Genomic DNA, 23834 nt, shown 5'->3' on the forward strand with positions numbered 1-23834 from the left:
TAATTAATGATTGAGATCTGATTGCCTAAATCAAGGTCCTAACCATAGTTAGAAATGTAAATATTTTCTTTATTTACTCTAAAAAGATTTGACAATCCCAAAATTCTAACTAAAACATTATCTCGCCTATAAATTAATCCTAAAATTTTCTTACTTTCCTATTTATTACGTGTCATATAAATGACTTATAAATTTTCTTTTCTTGAATTTAAAATTAAAGCACGAAGTATACAAAAAAAAAAAAATAATATGGGAACACATCCAGATGGACGGTGGGGGGGGGGGGGGGGGGGATAAAGAAGAACTGCACAAAAAAAAAAAAAAAAAAAATTAAAAAAAAAAAAAAAAAAAAAAACAGGAAGAGCACGTAATAAATAGGAAAAGAAAAAAAAAATCAGGATTAATTTATAAGTGAGATAATGTTTTAGTTAGAATTTTGAGATTTTCATTTTTTTTTAGAATAAACAAAGAAAATATTTGTTATTCTAACTATAGTTAGGACCTTGATTTGGTCAATTAGATCTCAACCATTAATTATTAACTATGACATGTGTCTTTCATCCAAATAGGAACTTGGGGAAAATGGAGAGAGTGAAAATGGAGAGGAGCCCCATCCCTGTTATACAAGTTAATTACCAAATTAAAGAACAAAAGAGTTTTTTTTTACTTTTTTTTTCTTTTTCGAAAACTTGTTTTTGTTTAAGTTTTCTCAAGCGGCTTTTTTCTTATTTTTTATTTTTCAAAGAAAAGTTCTTGCTGACACTCGCACTAACATTCTTTAAAATTCTTCTAACAGTCACAGAATTTTTTAAAAATATTTTTTCAAAAGTTGCCAACCATTGACTGGTCCGTGGATAATAGGATGATTTAACTTGTATATATCGAAATTTTAAAATAAAATTACACTGTCACATTATTTTCACCAGTTATAGGAGTAACTAATAAGTTATTTTTCTTATATTTAAATTATAAATCACATTTTTACGAAAAGTTACATATTAATATCTTTTAAGACTTGATAAAATAAGATTTTTTTTTACTATGTAAGTTAAAGTTTTGAATAAAATCATCTTACAGATTAATAATTGATAACATAACAATTGCATGACGTAATAATCCCATATGCCATGCAAAACCAAAGAACAAAAAAACTTGGAAAAAAGGTTGCAATCTCTCTTTACTAAATACTAAGATTAAGCACTTAAGGATATATATCTTTTTCTGTTTTTTGTCTTTTATTTATCAGGTTCCTGATCTAACCGAGAAGAACAAAGGGAACATTTACATGGCAAATACAAGTCCACCAAGCGTTATAAAAGCATATTACAAGCAATATGAAAAAGATTTTTCAAAATTTCTCAAGTACCGTTCAGAGGAATTGATGAAAGGTGGAAAAATGGTTTTAACATTTTTAGGAAGAGAAAGTGAAGATCCTTCTAGCAAAGAATGTTGCTATATTTGGGAGCTTTTATCCATGGCCCTTAATGAATTGGTTGTTGAGGTAAACTTTTGGTCTCACACATACGAAGCTAATTAACTTTGATTAGTTATGTTAAATATATTTTTACCTCAACTTGCAATATTTACTAAGTATATATACATCTTTTTCTTCTTAGAAGAATAGTTGGTAGTCTATGTCCTGACAAAATTTGAGTAAACTAAGAGTAGGTAATCTTAATATATAGTAGCTCATATTCATCTCTATATAGTAATTAAAAGAACGAAGAAAAAAAAAAGCACAAACCGAAAAAGAAAAAAAAAATAGTACTTAATCCCTCACCTCCTAACTTTTATTCGTTTTGGCAAACAAAAAAACAAATCTAAGCCTACAGTTGTTGTACTTGTACCTATACTACTGTTAATTAGATGAAATATTTAAGGAGAGATAAATGATGATTTAGACAAATGCTCTAGTACTTAAGTTCATTAAATGTTTCTTTGCAAGAACCTTAAAAGATGAATAATATAGTAGTTGCATATAACTAAGTTTCACGTTTTTGGCCCCTGTAAAACTATAAGTTTCCGGTGCACTGACAGAGTAATAGTGTATGAAGTTTTTACAGCATCAAATTAAATTGACCCTATAATAACATACAACCAATCATAGCAAATCTAATATGATATCTTGAAAAATAAAGTTATAATAATCTGCCATAAGTACGGATATACAGTACAGTATAAACTTCCATGATAATGTATAGTAATAAGTTAAAACCTAAAATTCAATATGAATTAATGCAGGGGTTGATAGAAGAAGAGAAAGTGGATTCATTCAATATTCCTCAATATACACCATCATCAGCAGAAGTGAAGTACGTTGTTGAGAAGGAAGGTTCATTCACAATTAATCGTTTGGAATCTACAAGAGTCCATTGGAATGCTTCTAATAATGAGAGTAATGGTGCCTACAATGTGTCAAGGTGCATGAGAGCTGTGGCTGAGCCTTTACTTGTGAGCCAATTTAGTCCAAAACTGATGGATTTAGTGTTCCAAAAATATGAAGAAATTCTTTCTGACTCCATGGCCAAAGAGAAAACCGAGTTTATAAATGTCACCGTCTCCTTGACCAAAATAAATTGACAGTGTTGATTGTGGCGAATCTAGACCAAGTTCAGTGAATTCATAATGTCACTTTTGTTTCAAATTCACGCTGCTTGATGCATGACTACCAATTTCCCTTTTTTTTTTTTTTCGGCACTTCATATGTGATTGATGTGCTAATTTATGTACTCATTGTCTTGTGAAACTATGAGTGATTTAAGATGTACTCTCTCTCCGTTCACTTTTATTTGTTCACTTTGAACTTTTTACGTTATTTAAAAAATAATAAATGAAGTACATAATTTACTAATGTATCCATATTAAATAATGCATATTTTTATTGGATTTGAAAAATAATTTGAAGTGAGTAATTAATACTATGGGTAAAATAGGAAAAAATAGATTGTCTTCTCTTGATATGCTAAAAGTGACAAGTAAAAGTAAAAATTTATTTTTAGAATACTGAATAAGTAAAAGTGAACGGAAGGAAGGAGTATCTCGAACGGAAGGAGTATCTCTCGGAAAGGTTCTGTACCAAACAGAATATCTGGTCTTTGTTAGTCCATGGAAAAGTGTTGGCTGTTGCTAGGGGTGTACATGGATCGGGTTAGTTTGGATTTTTTAAACACCAAATCAAATCAATTGCGTCGGATTTTTAAATTTATACACCAACCAAACTAATAAAATTCGGGTTTTTTAACCTTGGGTTATTCTGTTTTCTCGGGCTTTTTTTCGGAATAGTCTTGATACAAAACACATAAGTTTTTCTTCAAATATTTCTTTAGTTCTACTAAAATACAATTATATAATTAGAGTTTAAACATATATTTTATCTCATAATTTCAAATGGTATGTCTAAACACCTACTTATTGAGAGGCTAGAAGCGTGTCCAACATTATGTCGGCATTCTGAAATTTTTGGCACTTTACAGATAGTGTACCAGATTGCGTAATAGATGTAACTTTGCAGACATTATTTATTACATGACATGCGTCAGCTAAAAAACTTTAATAAGCTTTTGTACACAGTGGGACCCATTTAATTTTCCCTGCAGTTGTTTGGATTTTCTTGCAGACTTGTGGAACCCATCTCTTGTTTTGCCTATTTATTTCATGGCTAAATATATTTGGCACAACCATAAATGACATAATTTGATACAACTCCACCTTTTTAGGGGTATTAATATCATTCCACATGATCTTTAAAGGTATAACAGTAAATTTCTCTTTTTTCTATTCCATTGATACCCTTCCTGAAAAGTTAGAAGAAAAAGTCAAAATAATTCAAATTTTACTCTTTCTTTTTTCAAGACCATAATTACTCTTTTCTTCCCAATAACATTCAACAAGAAAAAACGTGCAATACACCGAAAAAACGTGCAATACACCTATTCCAAATCCATAAACAATACTAGTAAGACTTCTCTTTTTCTTTCTGCACTACTACACTTCATTAAGTTTAATGAAGCAGATTCCGATTAAAAGGACATATTTGCATGCCTATTTTTTTTTTTTTTAAATACAACTCATTGGATAAATCAGATAATTATCAGATGCAACATATTGTTGACATGTTGAAAAAATTCAAGCTCAATCTAATGGCTAAGGAATTTTTTTTTCCTTCTTATAATAATCGTGGTGGTGATCAGATGCTTCTCATTAATTTTGTACCGGCTAATAAGACTGATGGTTTTCAATATAACAGAAGGGTATAGATTTCATTTTTTTTTAATTCTGATTAAAAAATTTTGTTATTATTTTTTTTCTTCGAAATTGATATTTTTGCCTGCTTTGTTTTATGGGTCGCTTCAAAATTGACTTAATGCAAATTAACTAAGATTAGATTAGGACTGAGTAAAAAAAATTGTTAAGTGTTGATTTAATTTCGTCAATTTAAAAAAAATGTATGTAACAAGTTGTCAACACTATGGTTGAGAAAATGAATCAACTAGAACATAATCTAATCTAAAACCTAACGTTCTCTTCTCTCTCTACACGGAGGCTTGAGGGCGTAGCCATTGCTGCCACAGCTAGTTGACTTTAACTAGAACATTAGATTATAGCAATTTAGCTAAGATTAGATATAATTGAGTAATAATTAGTAAGTTTTGATTTAATTCAATAATTATTTTTTTTTAAATAGTGGATGTAACAAGTGTTCAACACTATGGTTGACTTTAATTGAAATATAGGATTGATTCAATTTAGCTAAGTATTATATAAGATTACGTAAAACAAGTTGATAACTATTGATTCAATTTCATCAATTTAAAAAATAAAAATAAAGTGGATGTAAGATTGTCAACTAAGATTGCCAACTAAGATTGCCAACACTATGGTTGACTTTAATTGAAACGTTAAATTATCTCAACTTAGCTAAGTATTAGATAGAATTAAGTAGCAATTAGTAAATTTAGATCTAATTTAATTAATAAAATAGTGGATGTAACAAGTACTCAACACTATGATTGACTTTGATTGAAACATTGAATTGCTTTGATTCACCTAAGTATTATATAAGATTGAGTAACAATTAGCAGTTTTTGATTTAATTAAGATTGAGTAACAATTAGTAGCTTTTGATTTAATTCTATCGATTTTAAAAGAAAAAAGTATATGTAATTAGTAGTCAGTACTATGGTTGACTTTAACTGAAACATTGAATTATCTCGATTAGTTAAGTATTAAATGGAGAAAAGTAACAATGAGCAACTTTAGATCTAATTCAATCAATTATTTTATTTTATTTTAAAAAGAGTGGATGTAACAAGTAGTCAACACTACGGTTGACTTTAATTGAAACAATAAATTATCTCAATTTAGCTGAGTATTAGATAGAATTGAGTAGCAACAAGTAAGTTTATATCTAATTCAATCAATAAAACAGTAGATGTAACAAGTAATCAATATTACGATTAACTTTAATTGAAATATTGAATTGCTTCAATTTAGCTAAGTATTATATAGGATTCAATAACAATTAGCACCTTTTGATTTAATTCAATCGTTTTTTTAAAAGTAGATGTAGCAAATAGTCAATGCTATGGTTGACTTTAATTGAAACATAGAATTATCTCAATTAGTTAAGTATTAAATATAATTTAGTAGCAATTAGCAAGTTTAGATCTAATTCAATCAATTTAAACAAAAATAAAGGATGTAACAAGTAGTCAACTCTATAGTCGACTTTCATTGAAATATTGAATTCCTTCAATTTAGCTAAGTATTATATAGGATTGAATAACAATTTACAACTTTTGATTTAATTCAATCAATTTTTTTATAATAGTAGATGTAACAAATAGTCAATACTATAGTTGACTTTAATTGAAACATTGAATTATCTCAATTAGATAAGTATAAAATAGAATTAAGTAACAATGACCAAGTTTAGATCTAATTCAATCAATTTAAACAAAAAAATGTAGATGTAATAAGTAGTCAACACCATGGTTGATTTTAATTGAAATATTGAATTGCTTCAATTTAGCTAAGCATTATATAGGATTGAGTAAAAATTAGCAACTCTTGATTTAATTCAATCAATTTTCTTTTTAATAAAAAAGTAGACGCAACAAGTAGTCAATATATGGTTGACTTTAATTGAAAAATTGAATTATCTCAATTAGTCAAGTATTAAATAAAATTGAGTAACAATTGACAAGTTTTGATCTAATTTAATCACTCTAAACAAAAATAATGACAAGTAGTCAACACTATGATTAACTTTAATTAAAACATGAAAATTATCTCAATTTAACTGAGTATTCGATAGAATTGAGTAGCAATTAGTAAGTTTAGATCTAAATCAATAAATAAAATAGTGGATGTAACAAGTAGTGAACACTATGGTTGACTTTAATTGAAACATTGAATTACTTCAATTTAGCTAAGTATAGGATTGATTAACAATTAGCAACTTTTGATTTAATTCAATCAATTTAAAAAAAAAAGTAGATGTAACAAGTAGTAAATACTATCGTTGACTTTAATTGAAATATGAATTATCTCAATTAGTTAATTATTAAATAGAATTGAGTGACAATTAACAAGTTCATATGTAATTCATTCAATTTAAACAAAAATAGTGGATGTTACGAGAGTTAACACTATGATAATGGTTGACTTTGATTGGAATATTTAATTATCTCAATTTAGAAAAGTATTAGATATGATTGAGTAACAATTAACAAGTTTTGATTTAAGTCAATTTTTTTTTTTTTTAAATATGGATGTAACAAGTAGTCAACACTATGGTTGTCTTTACTACAATATTAAATTATCACAGCTTAGTTAAGCATTAGATAGGATTGAATAACAATTAACAAGTTTTGATTTAATTTTTTTTTTTTTTTTTAAATATAGACGATGTAACAAGTGGTGTCTCTTCGTAGACATTCGATAAAACTGAAACGATACAAAGAAATGTAACAAGTAGTCAACACTATGATTGACTTTGATTGAAGTTGAATTATCTCAATTTAGCTAAGCATCAACCATTATTAAGTAAAAGTTTTCCCAAGTGTTGATTCAATTCAATCATTTTTTTAAAAAATAAGTGGATATAACAAGTAGTCAAACACTATGATTGACTTTAATTGAATTTTGAATTATCTTAGTTTTTCTAAGAGTTAGATAAATTTGAGCACCAATTAGCTAGTTTTGATTTAATTCCATCATTATTTTTTTTAAAAGGATGTAACAAGCAGTCAACACTATGGGTGACTCTAATTGAAATATTAAATTATCTCAAATTATCTAAGTATTAGATATGATTGAGTAACAATTATCGGCTTTTAATTTAATTCAATCAACTTTTAAAAAAAATAATGGATGTAACAAGTAGTTGACATTGTGATTGGCTTTAATTAAAACATTAAACTATCTCAATTTTTTAAGCATTAGATAGGGTTAGATCGAATAAATATTTTGTAAGTGCTGATTTAATTAAATTAATTTAAGAAAATAAAAAAAATAGTGAATGTAACAATTAGTCAACACCTAGTTGACTTTAATGGAAACATTGAATTATCTCAATTTAGCTAAGTATTAGATAGAATTGAATAACAATTAGCAAATTTCGATTTACTTCAATCAATTTTTTTTTAAAAAAATATAGCGGGTTTAACAGGTAGTCACACTATTGTTGACTTTGAATTAAAGATTTATTCTAGCAAGTTTTAATTTAATTCAATCAATTTTTTTAAAAAAATAACAAAAACTGGATGAAACAAGCAATCAACACTATGATTGACGGTAATTGAAATGTTTAGTTACTTCAATTTAGATAAATATTATATAGGATTGAGTAAATATTTTTACTAAATTTTGATTCAATTCAATCATTTTTTATATAAAATAATTGCAATTTCGTAAAAAAAATAGACAATTTTTGTATGTAATTTAGGACCTTTTTTATATTGTTTAAAAGATATTTATAGGGTACATTAACTTGTAGTTTGTATTGATAGACCGTATATATAGGTTGACCAAATAACTAAATTAGGTGTATGTATAATTTTTTTGTTTTAAACAAACCACTAAGTAGAATTAGTGGATATTTTATTAGGAAACCAAACAAAAAGAAACGTAAAACAAAAGAGTCTTAAAACAACAAACAAAAACAATTGTCAGCTAAGAAGCCTACCAAAAAAGCTTTCTAGTTCCATGCTATGTATGAATAAATTATATAAAAATATTAGAGGGAGATAAATTTATGGGTTCTAGGTATTGGAAGAATAAAAAGGTTAAGCATGCTATGCGTAATAATTGCTTTGTCTTGGAGGAAAAAAATTTGGAGGGAAATACCACTTATTGGAGCCAAATCTTCATTAAGGGTAATTAAGACTTTTTAATAGGGTTGTGCCAAGTTGTGCTATTTTGGGTTGTGCCTGATAAGTATTTTTTTGTTAAAAAAAACATTACTTTGTGGTATTTAACTATTCAATTCATTGTGTAATTAGAGTAAAGAACTAGAGTATTCAAGTGGTAGCTTTTGTCCGTATTTTATTTTCACTTCAATTATAAAACTTATTTGGGATTAATTTCGCGCGATCATATACTTTATATGATAATTGATTTATTTCCCTTGAAATTTAGTGGACAAAAAGTTATTAATGTTAGCTTATATGTATCGATCGAGACATTTTAAACAAATTACCAAGAAATTGATATGTTAACTTAATAATTTCAATTCTAAAAGCTCCTCATATAATTAAAAAGGTTGTCGCGTTCATTAAGTCGATACACAGTATAACTATTCTACTCCATTGTTCAAATTGAATGATTTTACAATTACTACTGCATGATTGAAATTATTGATTCTGAAAATGTTAAATTTACTACTTAGCAAAAAGGGAAAAATTAATTAAAAAATTGGAAAAAAGAATCACATAATATGAAGTATTTGGATTTTTTTTTTTTTTTTTTGTTTTCTTGATGAAAACGTATCGTTAATAATATTCTCATTGAGCAAAATATAAAATTGCAAGTAAATAAAAAATTACATAGGACTACAAAAATATTAAAAATGGAGCACTATCTGCAGCTCTGGACTCTAGTCTCGAACTTGTCTTTTATATTAATTTTGACCTATTAAAGCTCGATTTGACTTTAAATTGAAGGAGCAATATTTGGTAAGAACTTACATCAATGTTTATTTTAAATGAATAGATGTGTTATATGTACTTATACACATATTTCATGTATAATAATAATTAACTAGTATATGTTTATCTAAAAAAATTATTTAATAAGTTGATATGGTATTTTATTGCAGTTATTTGTGTCATTAGAGGCGGGGTGTTCATGGGACGGTTTTTGGTTAAAACCAAAACTAAATCATTTTAGTCGGAGTTTTAACTCTTAAAATCAAACCAAACCAAATACAATACATAGCCATCGATTTTGTTATTGTCGGTTTGGTTCGGTTTAGCTCGGTTTTTCGGTTTTTAATGATATTTCTCTCTTTCACTTTTTTTCCTATGATTAGGGAAGACTTTTTCATCGTTTTCCAACTTATAATTAATTCGTTATTACCTTTATTGTGGGAGCTATAATTTCATGGATTATGAAGAAAATGTCCTAAGATCTATAAGTTTTAATCAAGTGAATAAAGTTTATAAAAAAATACAACTTAACTTTTTAAGGTAAATTCATAGTTGTTTCTTTGAATAAATGAGTTAGAATTCATGAATTCTTTTAAGAATTGGGCTTAATGTGTAAAGTTCATTAGTCTAATAGAAATAAAAAAAGTTTTGATGAAAAAATAAACAAAGTATTTAAAATTCTTTATAAAAATGTAATATATTGTGTACTTATAATTATAAAAATTGTGTATATTATTTTGTCGATTTGGTTCGATTTATTTTTAATAAAATCAAACCAGATCACATATTATCGGTTTTTTAAATTTCAAAACCAAACCAACACAACTATCAATTTATTTAATCGGTTTGGTTCGATTTATGGTTTGATTCGATTTTTAACCAAACCATGAACACCCTTAGAGGCTTTCTCCTTATATAGGGCCATTTGCACGATTGCCCTTCAAAGGCACTGGTCTTTAATTTTTGCCTCTCAAATTGGCGGTCTTTATTTTTTGCCCTTCGCCTAATACCCCGAGTTCTTGAGTTCAAACCCCGGCTCAATAAAAAAAATCGCAGGGCAGAGTTCATAGCAAAATTAGGCTTATTCGGACAAAAGTTAGGTCTTAAGACAGAGTTTGGTAAAATTTCAATTGAATAAAAAAAAATTGCCTTAAGGTAGAGTTTGCCATGCCTGAGGCAAAACTCTACATTAAGACAAATTTTGAGGCAAACTCTGTCTGATCAGGTAGAGTTTGAAGTAAAATTTTGCCTTGAAAATTCAAACTCTATCTTGCGATTTTTTTTTAATTTTTTTTTTGACTAAGCGGGAATTTAAATCGGAAATTAAGATATTTTTAGCAAATGCCAAAAATTAAAGACCAACAATTTGTTAGGCAAAAATTAAAGACCAGTCCCTTTCAATGGCACTCCGCACAAAAGAATGCCTTATATATAAGAGGGGAAAAGTGGTCGCGTCCCACCATTATTAAGGGGGATGTGGGCTGTGTCCCAAAAGATGTAGAGAAGTGTTAGTTTTGCAACAGGATTTTGCAACTTTCTATAAAGTTGCTGTCCTATTTCCATATCTTAGGTCAATAGTGGAACAGCTCAAAATTGCTTTAGAAGTCTTTGGAAATCCATATACAATAATTAGTGATACAATTTTTTTCTCCGACACTTTAATTATACCATATCCAACATATGGCCATTTCATGTAACAAACGCGATACCTAAGGTGCCTCTTTCCGTAAAAGAGCTCACCGATGCGACTATGCCCTTATTTGCTAACTACACATATTTTTTTCAAATTAATTTTAAGTACAATAATAACACATGGAGTTGTCACAATGGCCATGTTTAAACCTGCCAATTTGTTCACCATCCCCTCCCTTCATTTTATGGAAACTTACGTAAATGTATCCTTCAGCCTACCACTCTATCAATATGGCCGAAGAATACACTATCTCATACACTTCGGTTGTACATGTTGTGTATATGTATATATACTGTATGTATAGTGTACATATAGTATGTATATTTAGTATAAAGTATAATCTACCTGTACACTAGTTGACTGAATGGTATTTGGCTGTAATAGATCCCACCTCCTCCTCCACCATTGCCTTCATCCCTCCACTGTTATGCCCCATCGTCTTCCCTTCTCAAGTAGATCGTTTTATGATCGTTTCATAAAACAACATTACTATCTTAGTTTCAATTTCTATTATGTGATATTGTTTGATTGGGTACGAAATTTAAGAAAGAAAAAAAAAACTTTCTAAGACTTGCGTTGCTCAAGCCTTAAATATTTTATTGTTATAAATCGTCTCATTAAGGATAGTAAAAGCGATGGAAACATCTCACATGACATAGCAAACAGTGAAGAGATCCAACTATTTATTTGTGAAAGATTCTCGATACCTAAAGCTGTCGAAACATTTCAGCTGGACCATAAAAAGTAAACCTGTAGAACTAAACATGCAAACTTCAAACTGTCCACTACGTATGAGTATCGGAGTTGCTTTTATCTCAGATTTGCTTTGGCTAAATTATTGTTGTCTAATCTTTTATTTGTTTTTGGCTAAATTGCTGAAATATCACATAATGCTATTCAGGACATTTTTGTTCCCTTTCTTTCACTTATTGGTGGGAGCAAAGAAACCATGTCTATCCTTATTTTAGTTTTAGTCTTTGTTTACTGAATAATCCTCGTATGAGCAAGGTTCAAAACTCGGTGAAACAAAGACCTGTTTTTTCTTTTTTTCTCTATTTACATATTAGATTGTTATCGCAACAAGGTTTGAATCAGTGATACGCATAACCCGCATATCACGTGTTATATAATTTTACCAACAGGGTCGAAGTTAGAGGGGCGAAAGAGAGTTCATCTAAACCTCTTCTTTCGTAGGAAAATCACAATGTATATATAAGGTCAAATTCTTTTTTATGTACTCATTTTAGATGATGAACCTAATTTTGATAAAAATCATGTCTCTGTTACTGCTTATCAGTTATCATTATACCAATATTTTAGATTCATTTAAAATGACGGCCGACACTTGAAAATGTGTAATTAAACTTAAAATTTGAAAGACATCCCTAACTATAATTTTTGCATCCTACAAGTCCTTAATTATTGGACTTGTTTGATAAGTATTTCAAATGAAATAACAATTTTTAATTATATTTTTCCAAGTAAAAGTTATTTTCGTTGAGTATTTCAACTTGTTAAAAGTTTATCCCGGGTGTTTACATCAAATGTAAAATGTGTTGGAATTGGAACATATGCTATTATTACTTAATCATGATTAATTATTGTATATTATCTCCTTATTAAATTACTTAATTATAATAAATTGCATTAATTTGATATAAATAACCGATGCGGGTATATATTTATAACCTTTCAACTTCCCTTTTTTTAATTTCAACTAATTATTCGAAAGGCATCACACTTTTCTATATTGAAGTAGATGGTCTGCAATGTTCACTTTTATAATGCTATCATTCGACACTTCGTCAAAGTTAGCACTAACATTATATTTCAATAATATCACAAGATATAAAAAATGTTATAAATATTATTTAATTATGGATGTCTATCTTTAGGAGAAACTTTAGGGTTTGTGACTTTGGCACCAAGTTAACTTTCTCCTATAAATAGAGATGTTCTCTTCATTGTGTTAAATCCCTAACAAGAGAAATAAAAGAATTCATCTCTTCTCTCTGTGTCTACAATATTGTTCTTACTTGCTTTATTATTTTATAACACGTTATCAGCACGGGTCTCTAATCTTTTATTAGGATTTAGTCCATGTTAATACTACTGTCTTTGGAAGCTTGACGGTGTCACCAGTGGCTTATTGGAAATCTAAGAGGGAAAGTGATGGTAAAACTGAGAACAATTCAAGTTTATGTAACTGAGGTATGTTTACAATTTTTCATGAGATCTAGCTTTAGTAAATTTTGGTAAACGATTGTGGTGGACTGGTGGCCATTCAGGTAAAGTGATTTGAACCTTTTGCTTATTTGTAGGTTCAATATTTTTATTTCACTAATTAACGTTACATGCTACGTTTATGTATTAGTATGCAGTTTGTTAGTACTTGTCTTCCTAATGACCACCAGAAGTGGCATTGATCCTTATCACGTCTAGTTATCACTAAAATTAATATTCATGATCACCAGAAGTGATGGTCTTTGCATAGGCTTAGATTTTGCGGTTATAATTGAAGATACATTAGAGAAAAATCTTTATATTATATTCATGCCTTGATTTGCTCCTGAAGAAGCAATATCTTAAAAGGGTTCGCAAATAGAGATCCATTCTTAGAAGTGAATGTGACAATATTGTAAAGCCTATAAATACGAACATGCACTTGGTTGTGAAGATATCACGACTCACCTCTAGAAGAGGTAGAATAATCGAGAAGAAATATTCTGAATTTCCTTACTCATGGTAAATCTGAAGTATACTCCTGAAGTAGTAAGACTCTAAATTTACACCTGGAGTAGTAAATCTGAAGTTTACTCCCGAAGTAGTAAGACTTTGAAATTTGCTCCTGAAGTAGTGAACTCTTAAATTTACCCCCGAAGTTGGTGGAATTTCTAACTTTACACTCGAGTGGTTAAACTTTGAATTACTCCTTAAGAAGTAAAACTTTGAAATTTTCTCCTGAAGCAGAAAGAAGTTGTAAGATATATGAGAAATAATTTGAAGCAATATCTTCTTGTGGTTGGAAAAAAAAAAAAAAAAAAGAGCTATTGAAAATCCTGTATAAAGCGCATCTAAGTGATCAGGTTTATTCCCTGAAGTGAATGAAGAAATACCACAACACCTCCTGAAGAGATAAAATAACAAAGAATATAAATGTTATTTTGTGGCATAAAGTCATTGTTGCACGTATTTGTCGTTCGTAGAAACATCTTGGTCGATTTTATTTTAAGGCAAAAGATGGCAGATCTTGTTGAATGTTTTCTACTATATGTTTTTAATTTTCCCGAAGGAAATAACAATTTATATATTTTTCCCTCGAGGAAGTACACCAATATGTCATGTAGTGCATATTCTTAATAATATGTCAAAACCAAGTGCACAACTATTATTTGTTTGTCGAATATTAAGGTACGTGTAAAACCACGAGTAGTACGTACCGTTGTTTTGGATTGAGCCTAAACCACATAGGCACTAGATACATTAATAAGAACCATAATAGTTTCTGTGTTTTCATCCTTTGTTCTGGTATAAGGAGATATGGGTCACTACCCAATTTCATTAAATTAATATATTTATATTAAGTCTTAGATACATCATAAAAGGATTCTCTTTAAAAAGTACTATGTGTATGCAAACCTTTTAAAGTTAGAAAAGTGAGTTATTGTATCCTAATAGGATTTATTAATTAGTCATTTTTTTTTATCATATTGATGAAAATTTATCAAGATGGATGTAATTCTATTTGATGAAAACAAGGACTTGAAACTTTAAGTATATGACGTGGAAGTGTCCATCACTTTGTTAATTAGACCATTATGAAATTATGGGAGGAAAGGTGTGAAATATATCTTAAACCATTTCTTTATAAGTTTTATAGTCTCTGTGCATTTTTATTTTATGGCTATCACTATGTGTTTATAGTGTATATCCACAGCCAAAGAATGTTTTGCATGTGTGCGTGTAAACTATACTATATTCATTAGTCCATTTGATATCACATGTCTGTATTGGTTCTCATCAGAATATAACCATTGGTTTGTTATATTGCTTAGTTTTTACTTTGTACTTTCTAATAGTACTAATATTTAATGTGTATTTATTTTACTTTGCATACGTCATTTCATTTGAATATATGGATAACTCTCAAAGCAAGTTCAGATTAAAATTCAATTATGAATTTATTATTTCTAAATATCCACTCTCTTACCGTTTTCTTTAATGACATCAGAAATATCTAATCAAATTCTCTTTCTAGACACCTGCAGTGTCTAAGCAATATTTGGTAGTACAAAAGTAATAATCAAGGTCCGAAGAACCTAATTGTTTATATACAAGAATCATGAAACCAAAGAGTGTCCAAAATACCTGATTATGAAAAATAAATTGAAAGCTCCCGAAGAGTTTATTTATTATTATGGCATTTATCCTATCTCCAAAGTTGTTATGATCGAAATACAAGTAGTAAACCCGAAGTTTACTAAAGTAAATGGTTATCATATTGAAGATTTAAATGATTGGAGGACTAAATATTTCAAAATGTCATAGTGGAAAAGAAATATGAATATGAAAGGTTACCCGATTTGTACTACAAATATAAGCATGATGAATTGCATGCCACAATAAACTAGAAGTTTATTGGTACAAAAATAATTCATGTCATGGTAAACCAGAAGTTTACTAAAACAAATAGTACATGGCATGGTAAACCTGAAGTTTACTAGTATAGATAATTTTATTAGTTGGCATGAGCGGTTTGGCTATCCCGATTCAAATATGATGTGCAAATTGAGTATTTGACATATATTGAAGAACTAGAAGATTCTTCAAGGAATTATTTTTGTTGCTTGTTCTCCTGATAAGTTGATTATACTGGGTAATGTTGGGATTGAATTCCCTAAATTCTGGAAAAATATAAAAGGTGAATATGGGCCTGTTCACTTGTTATGTGATGTCTTAAATAGATGCAGCAATAAAACGGTCACATGTGCGTTTATTGTCAACCCGCAGTTTGACATATGCAAACTTACTTGCTCAAAATAATTGAGTTGAGAGTACAATTTTCAGATTATGTAATCAAGATAATTCATCTTGTTAATGCTAGTTTATACCAAGCTGGTTTGGCGTTGAATGCCTCCGATAAATAGCTAAACCATTGCTTATAAGAACAAAGCTTCATGTGGTGGTCTAAGATATGATATATTGTATACAACATCATTTGTATGCTTCAGACCAATAAATTATGATAGTTCTCCCTTCACAATTGGTTCAAGATTAGGAACCAGATATTTCCATCTAATAGTTTTTTTTGTGGGGTATATGATTAATTAATCTACCATGATGCACAAAGATGGATTTTCCCAAAGAAGATAAGATATATGTTAGTTTTTCTAACATAAGGGGGAGAGAATAAGTAGCTTGGAAATATGTTGTGAATTATCATTAGTATGATCCTCATTCAAAAAGTAATTCAAGTTAAATGCTAGAAGCATTTGCTGACCCAAAACTAGTTTCAAATTTTAGCTGCAAAATGCTCCTATTAAATTCATGTCCCTGAAGGACAGAGTCTACAGCATGCATGAAGCGTGGTAGACTAATCGGTTCCAAATGCAATAATCATTGAAAAGAAAGAGGAGCAAATAATCAATGATCCTTATAAGGAGGCAATGTGCTCTTGAAGAGCCTACGACATAACACTTCATGAAACCTCATGAGAGGTTAGGTACCTAAAAATAATGGAAGTGATGAGATCTCAATCAGTTATGTCCTATTGCAAAGCGATACAAGATAATATATCGTCGACGATATCTTTGGTATAATATAGCGCAATATTGTAAAAGATTGTGAGGATCTAAATTCTACGTCTATTAAAGCATGCTAACGTAGAAGTTATTATCAAGTGAAATGACGCATATTGGTAAGCGTAAAGCTTATTGGACCTGTTGGCCGTACACCGAAGATGTCACATATTTAAATAGAAATAGATGTTGTCCTGACCTATATGAATTACTTGACAAAATTATATGAAAATTCTTGAAGAATTTTGAATGCCTGATGCATATACAAGTTCTAGAAGTTTTGTTCATTATTCTTATATGAATTAAATCAAGCAAACTGAATGTGATTTAATCACCTTAATGAATGTTTAATGATTAAGGGTCTATTTATCCCTACGTTTTTGTGGAAATCAAAATCTGTCATATTGTTAGTGCAAGTTGATGACTTGAGAATTATTGAAACTCTTGAAGAATTTTGAAAAGAGATAGATTATCTAACAAAGAAGTTGAAATGAGAAAGTTGCAGAATTTTTTGGTCCAGAAGTGCCATATCTTTGTGCAATTGATGCATTTATATATTTTGCTATGACTATGAGGGATTATGGTCATGTGATGTTGTTTTACATGACAGTCAAATCATAGAAAGATAATATCTGTTTATAAAGCAAGTTAAGAATGCACTTGGAGTGATTTCAACAATATTATATGCTGATGTAACTCTATCCAAAGACTGAAGATGCAACAACATACATAGTCCAACTAAAGAGTGGATTCTTAAAAGGACAAAGCTCATTTCACCAAAGTTGTTCTTCACAAACGAGCTCCAAAAGAATGGTGATATCAAGGTGCAACAAATTGTTCGAGTGATAATATGGCTGATTTATTCACCAAGTCTATACCAACTGCAACTTTCTAGTGAAGATGTGAAGATTTAAGTTTTTGGATTGAAGTTCTCATCAGGGGGAGTTAATACGCGTTGTACTCTTTTTCCCTTTCAAGGTTTTTGTCCCGCTGGGTTTTTCCTTGTAAGGTTTTTAACGAGGCAACCAAATAGCGTATTATTAGAAATGTGTACTCTTTTTCCTTCACTAGATTTTTTTCCATTGGGTTTTTTCTATTAAGGTTTTAACGAGACACATTATCTACCAAATAGACATCCAAGGGGGAGTGTTATAAATATTATTTAATTATGGATGTCTATCTTTAGGAGAAACTTTAGGGTTTGTGACTTTGGCACCAAGTTAACTTTCTCCTATAAATAGAGATGTAATCTTCATCGTATTAAATCCCTAACAAGATAAATAAGATATTTCCTCTCTTTTCTCCTTCTCTACAAATATTCTTGTTCTTGTTTTATTATTTTATAACAAAAATGTAGATTTGACGCTCTCTCTTTTTTTCCCCCCTTTTCTTTCTAGGGTACCTTTTAATTAATTTAATCGACTGTAGAGATAAGACTGTAGAGATAAGATTATGCCTTGAAAGAATTGAAGTGATCACACCTACTTGAGATGTGTACCAAACCATACCCAAAAAGGAAAGAAAACATGTATTATTGAGGGACCAGATCTCAATGTTTAATCCATTTTTTGAATGATACATTGCATATATGACGCGTGCAACGTGAAAAGTAACAACTTTTTTAAGGTGCAATTTTAGGGTGAAGAGCCAACAGAGGGGACAAAAGCTACTGGGATCGAATTATAACACAATTAATGTTGACAAATGAGTCATTTTGGGCTAAATTTGAATGGACCAAAAATGGATTGAATCAAGGTAAAATTTCTCAAATGACTACCTTATTGTAGCTTCCTACCATTTGTAGCTATCCTTTTTAATATTACCATTCGTAGCTAAAAACAGCTGATTTGTGTATATTTTCGCATGTATTTGTTGCCAAATACATACAACACGCGATAAAAAAGGAATGACTCCTTTATTTTAGGGTCAGTAATTGGTGGTATTAAATGAGAAATTAAGATATTTTTTACCTTCTTTTCCACAAAATCTCCTGTAATATTCTCTTTCCTTACACGTTTCTCTTCTTCCATGCATTCTTCAACATTCAAACGTAAAAATCCAAATTTCAAATTAAATCTTCAACACCTCTGAAAATACATTGACAAAACAAACACGATCAATCAACAGCCAATGTATTTGAAGTTTTCAATATTGATTTCGTTTTTTATTCACCGATGTATTTGATAGCATAACTAATGTATTTGACGTTTCCAATCAAACTCCATGTATTTTATATTAAATATCATGTATTTGTGTGAGTAACAATTTGCATCACCCATGTATTTAGTGGTAATGTATTTGAAGTTTTCAATATTGATTTCGTTTTTTATTTACCCATGTATTTGATAGCATAACTAATGTATTTGATAGCATAACTAATGTATTTGAAGTTTCCAATCAAACCGCAAGTATTTTAAATTAAATCTCATGTATTTGTGTGAGTAACAACTTGCATCACCCATGTATTTGATGGGATTAATTTGAACAAAATTCATAAATATATAGAAACTTACCATGTATTTGCGTCACCCGTGTATTTAAAACTAGATGAACTGATGGAATTAATTTGAACAAAATACACAAATATATAGAAAAACTTACAAAAATACACCACCAACCACAACAATTGGTAGTTATATCATAAAACATACACAAATACATATATTTTTTCGTCTTCTCAAAACCCTAAAAACTTTCTCTCTCCCCTTCTCTCGTGTGCGCCGCCATAACCGCCACCATGCCCCGGCAAAAACAATCACTTCCACCAAGTTGATTTTGTGGAAGAATAATAACACAAATAGCGAAAATTTCACGAAACAAAGGAGATGGGATAGAACGTGAGTACTTTAAGGCTTCTTTTTCCTTTTTTTTTGAAAAAAAAAAAGAAAGAATACGACGAATCTTCTTGATTGGTGAGAATGGAAGTGAAATTTTTGCAGAAGGGTGAAGAGAGGAAGAAGACGATCATAAAAGGTAAGAAGTTATGAAAAAGGAGAGAATGGTAATGTATATTAAGTGATTAATATTGTTACCATTAAAAGGGATATGGGATTGGGGGTGCTAATTTTTAGGTGTATTTGTGAAATGGTAATTCAAAAATACTTTGTGTAGTTATAATAGTTAAATTAGAAAAGTATTTAGTTATTATTAGTAATTAAAATAAAAGGTAGTTATTACCACTAATTATGTATTAGAAGTAGCTATAACGCGTAAAAATTCCTTGAATCAATACATATGCTACTGTCAATCTGTCCAAAAGTTAGTTGGGTGGAGATGAATATAAAATTTCACGGGATATCCTATTTTGTACGTTGCTATTTAACTTATACCCATTATTTAAAATTTTTTTTTGCTCGTTTCTATACTTCGGAAGTTAAAATATCTGAAATTACATATAACTGAAGTTCACGTAAAACTGACTGAATTCAGCGACATATTGATGAAGTCCAAACAGAAATGGTTGAACTTCAACCTCACGTCCCTAAACTTTAGTCATATATATGCCTCAATTTTAGCCACATGAAATTTCAAGCACCACATGCCTGAAGTCGTTTCAAAGTGATAGACTTGCAAATTTTGGCGCGATTTGACTTAAATGGTCGTTCCAAAATCGGGTATTTGTGTACTTCAGCCGAGATGGAATGATTCAAGATAGACTAAATAATTGATCATACTTCATAAATCAACACATTTAACTCTCACCAAGTTTTAATTTCTCAATTTATTTTCTTATAGTTTGCTTAATTCTCAAACTAAGAAAAAAAATGTTCTTTGCTATAGCTATATAAAACGTATCAAACACTTTTGTTTATTTTAACAGATTTTTTCGTGTCAGTTTGAGCTACATATAAGAGTTAGGGTGATTCTCTGAGTCATAATCGGCTGAACAATAAATAAGGGAATCAATAACCTGGTAAAACTTGAGCGAATTGAAGAATTAAATTTTGATAAACTAATCGTGTCACCCCAAGACACAATGAAACATGCAATTAATACAATCTTAGATTCTTTGTGATAAAGAAATCATGTCTATAGTTAGATAGCCGTTTAAGTACAACTCATATACATGTTCTTCATTATTTGATGGAGTACTATGCTTTGTTTGTGTGTGTATGCACTGGGGCGAAATGTAAGTTCATTCTTATCGAATCTATAATAATTATCTCTTGTATTTCTGGTGAAGTGCGTTATCGAAATGAATGGATCAAATTTTTTGAGAAGATATAAATTAACTTGATGAGAAAAAAAGGACAATAATCTAACTGAAAAATAAAAAATCTTTGTACAAAAAGCTAGACAAATTCACTGTTTACTTTTCTTAGCAGTTATACATAGGTTATATATGGATTATGCATTTATACACATAATATACATAAATTACATATATTATAAATTCATCGTTATTTTTCAATTTAAGCGAAATAGTAGGCGGCTATTTAGGTTAATTCTTCTTAAAAAATGACTTCCAACAAAAACCCTTTGCTACGCTAACGAATGTCGTCTATTTGTAACTTACGAGGTAATGTGTATTAAAGAAAATATTGTTTTAAGGCCCCTCCCAACAAGAACATGCTGCTGATATATCTTCAAAGGTCTAATTTTGACTATCTGAATTTTCACTTCTTTCAAATTTCAGACTCTTCGACTTGAGGTATGAAAATAAGCGTTGAGAAAATTCAACTTCAGACCCGACAGTTTGAATTTTTACAATTTCAGACACGTGATTTCATTTCCATATCCGCATCTCCGAAATTAATTTTGAAACAGTTGAACTTTAAAATCTTTGTAAAATTTAGTTTTTTCTTTTCTTTTTAAAATAGAGGTTCTAAAAATGGGAATTTGTGCAGTTGGACCCTATTGTCTAAGTAACTCTTGTTCTTGGGCCTTTTATTCCCAGCTAAAAAGGAATGAATACGAGTTGGGTTAGAAGACCATTTTGGTTTGGGCCAAATGATATGTTGAACACGTTGGGCCATAAGGCTTCGATCCTCCAAGAAAGGGCAATTTGCACGATTGAGGATTCGGGGGTGGTCTTTAATTTTGTCCCTCCAATTGGTGGTCTTTAATTTTTGTGCTTAGCTAAAAACTCTTTGGTACCGGGTTCGAACTCCCACTCAGTCAAAAAAAAAAAAAATCGTAAGCAAGAGTTTAGATTCAAAAGGCAAAGTTGCAGAGTTTGAAACTCTGCCTAAAGTAGAGTTTGCAATCAAACTCTACCTGACTTAAGGTAGAGTTTTGATTCAAGGCATAAGGCAATCAAACTCTGCCTTAAGGTAGATGTTTGCTTTAAGGCAACTCTTTTTTTTTTCCCCCCTCAGTTGAAATTTTGCAAAACACTGGTTTAATGCTTAACTTTTGCCCGAATAGGCCTAATTTTGCTATCAAACTCTGCCTTGCGAAATTTTAATTTTTTTTACTGAGCCGGGATTTGAACCCCAAACTCATGGTATTAGACGAAGGGCAAAAATTAAAGACCAGCAATTTGAGGGGGAAAAATTAAAGACCAGTGCCTTTTTTTTTTTTTTTTTTTTTTTTGGTAAATAAAGATTTTATTCAAACCAAAGTGAATATTACATTGCGCAAACGTTCGACCTCACCGTTTCTCAAAGATAAACCTAATAAGACTCAACAATACTAGGAATCTACCTAATCACTACACCTACAAGCGCATCAATACAGTGAAGTCGGACAACTCTGTGGACAAAGACTCTCAGCCCATTAAGATAGCCATATAACAAGCGGTGAGTTCGTAATCTGGGATTGAGTTGTGTTGGATCAGCCAGTTCTACCATTTCTTCTGATTCCTTTCTCTAATATGCAAGCGCAAGGCAATCTCCTTGCAGACTCTATCCTACGAGTAAGGCCCCCCGAACCTTCGCCGATTCTCTCTCCATACCACATATACAAACATGGCAAAGGTGCAGCACACAATATCACCACTGCGCTCTTTTTCTTAGCCCATGCTGTTACCCATTTGATCTTCTTTTGCCAAGTCCCAATACCCCTGATGATCCCTAGCCATCTAAGCAACTCGCCGCAGTGTCTGACGGTAATGCACCCGAAAAATAGGTCTTTGGAAGGTCTCATCCGGCATAGCATCACGTAACACACACGTAGGGGGAACATGGATGCTAACTTCGCAGTCTCTCAACCGTGGCCGACCTACCCCCACATTGCTAACCATACAAAAAACAATTATGCAGGATGAATACTTGGGTGCATAGTAATGCATTTCCAAGGCACCTTAGCATGCAATGGGAGTAGTTAAGCCCGTCAACCGGTTCGGGTTAACCGGTTAAAATCGATAACCGGACTGGTAAAATCGGAACCGGTGGGACCGGTTAACCGGTTTCGATCAACCGTTTAATAAATATCGGTCCGGTTTCAATTTTTTTGGAACCGGAATCGGTTAAGCCGGTAAATCGGAACCGGACCAGTTAAATCGGTAAAACCGATCGAATTACATTTTTTTTTTTAAAACGTAGCCTTTGGGTTGTGGGTTGGACCGTTGGCCAACGGTCCATTTGCGAAAATGGCCGTTGCCAAATGGTTCCAAACCCCCATTTTGGCCCCCCTAACCCCCCAAACTTTTTTTTTAACACTTTAACTCATCCCCTACCCCTATATAAACCCCTCTCCATTTTCATTTTAATTCACACCAATTCACTCTTCTCTTTCTCTCAATCTCTCAATTATAGTTACTTTGCAACAATTAGCCACTTTAAATTTCTCTTAATTAAATATTATAAAGTCTTATTATAGTTTCAATTATTAATTTTGCAATTATAATATTGTTGCGTGGAGTTGGTGATTTTGCAACAATCCGAAGTAGCTTTGGTGGATTTGCAATTCTAGCCGCTTCACTTTGTCAGGAAATTAGTCCTAAGCAATTTGGTACCTTTTCCTAACTCTATCTTTATTTTTCGCAATTTAATTTACGCAATTTAATTCGAGCAATTTAATTTTGTCAATTTATTTTCGTGCGATTTATTTGAGTGTGATTTAAATTAATTCTATTTAATAATGGCGAAGAGATTTAGACGTGGTCTTAGCCGTAGTAGTGGTATTGTTAGGAGCGGGTTTAATGAGGAAACATTTGTGGAAGAAACACCTAATTTAGGTATTGATGTTGGTGAAAATAATCCACTTTTAGATCATGAGGCAATGCAACAACATTATACCGACATTTTTAAT

The 23834-nt window shown here is 30.4% G+C and overlaps 1 protein-coding gene across 1 annotated transcript in view; it reads left to right on the forward strand.

Annotated features, from left to right (window-relative positions):
- Nucleotides 1-2644, forward strand: part of LOC132046314 (S-adenosyl-L-methionine:benzoic acid/salicylic acid carboxyl methyltransferase 2) — an 82324-nt gene extending 79680 nt beyond the window's left edge. Inside the window, exons 3-4 of the mRNA XM_059436909.1 lie at nt 1247-1501; nt 2242-2644. Coding sequence (XP_059292892.1) covers nt 1247-1501; nt 2242-2580 — 594 coding nt within the window. The 3' untranslated portion in view covers nt 2581-2644. The remainder of the gene's footprint in view (nt 1-1246; nt 1502-2241) is intronic.
- Nucleotides 2645-23834: the final 21190 nt, after the last annotated feature.

This window comes from Lycium ferocissimum, chromosome 1 (assembly GCF_029784015.1).
Source record: "Lycium ferocissimum isolate CSIRO_LF1 chromosome 1, AGI_CSIRO_Lferr_CH_V1, whole genome shotgun sequence".
Taxonomy (NCBI): domain Eukaryota; kingdom Viridiplantae; phylum Streptophyta; class Magnoliopsida; order Solanales; family Solanaceae; genus Lycium; species Lycium ferocissimum.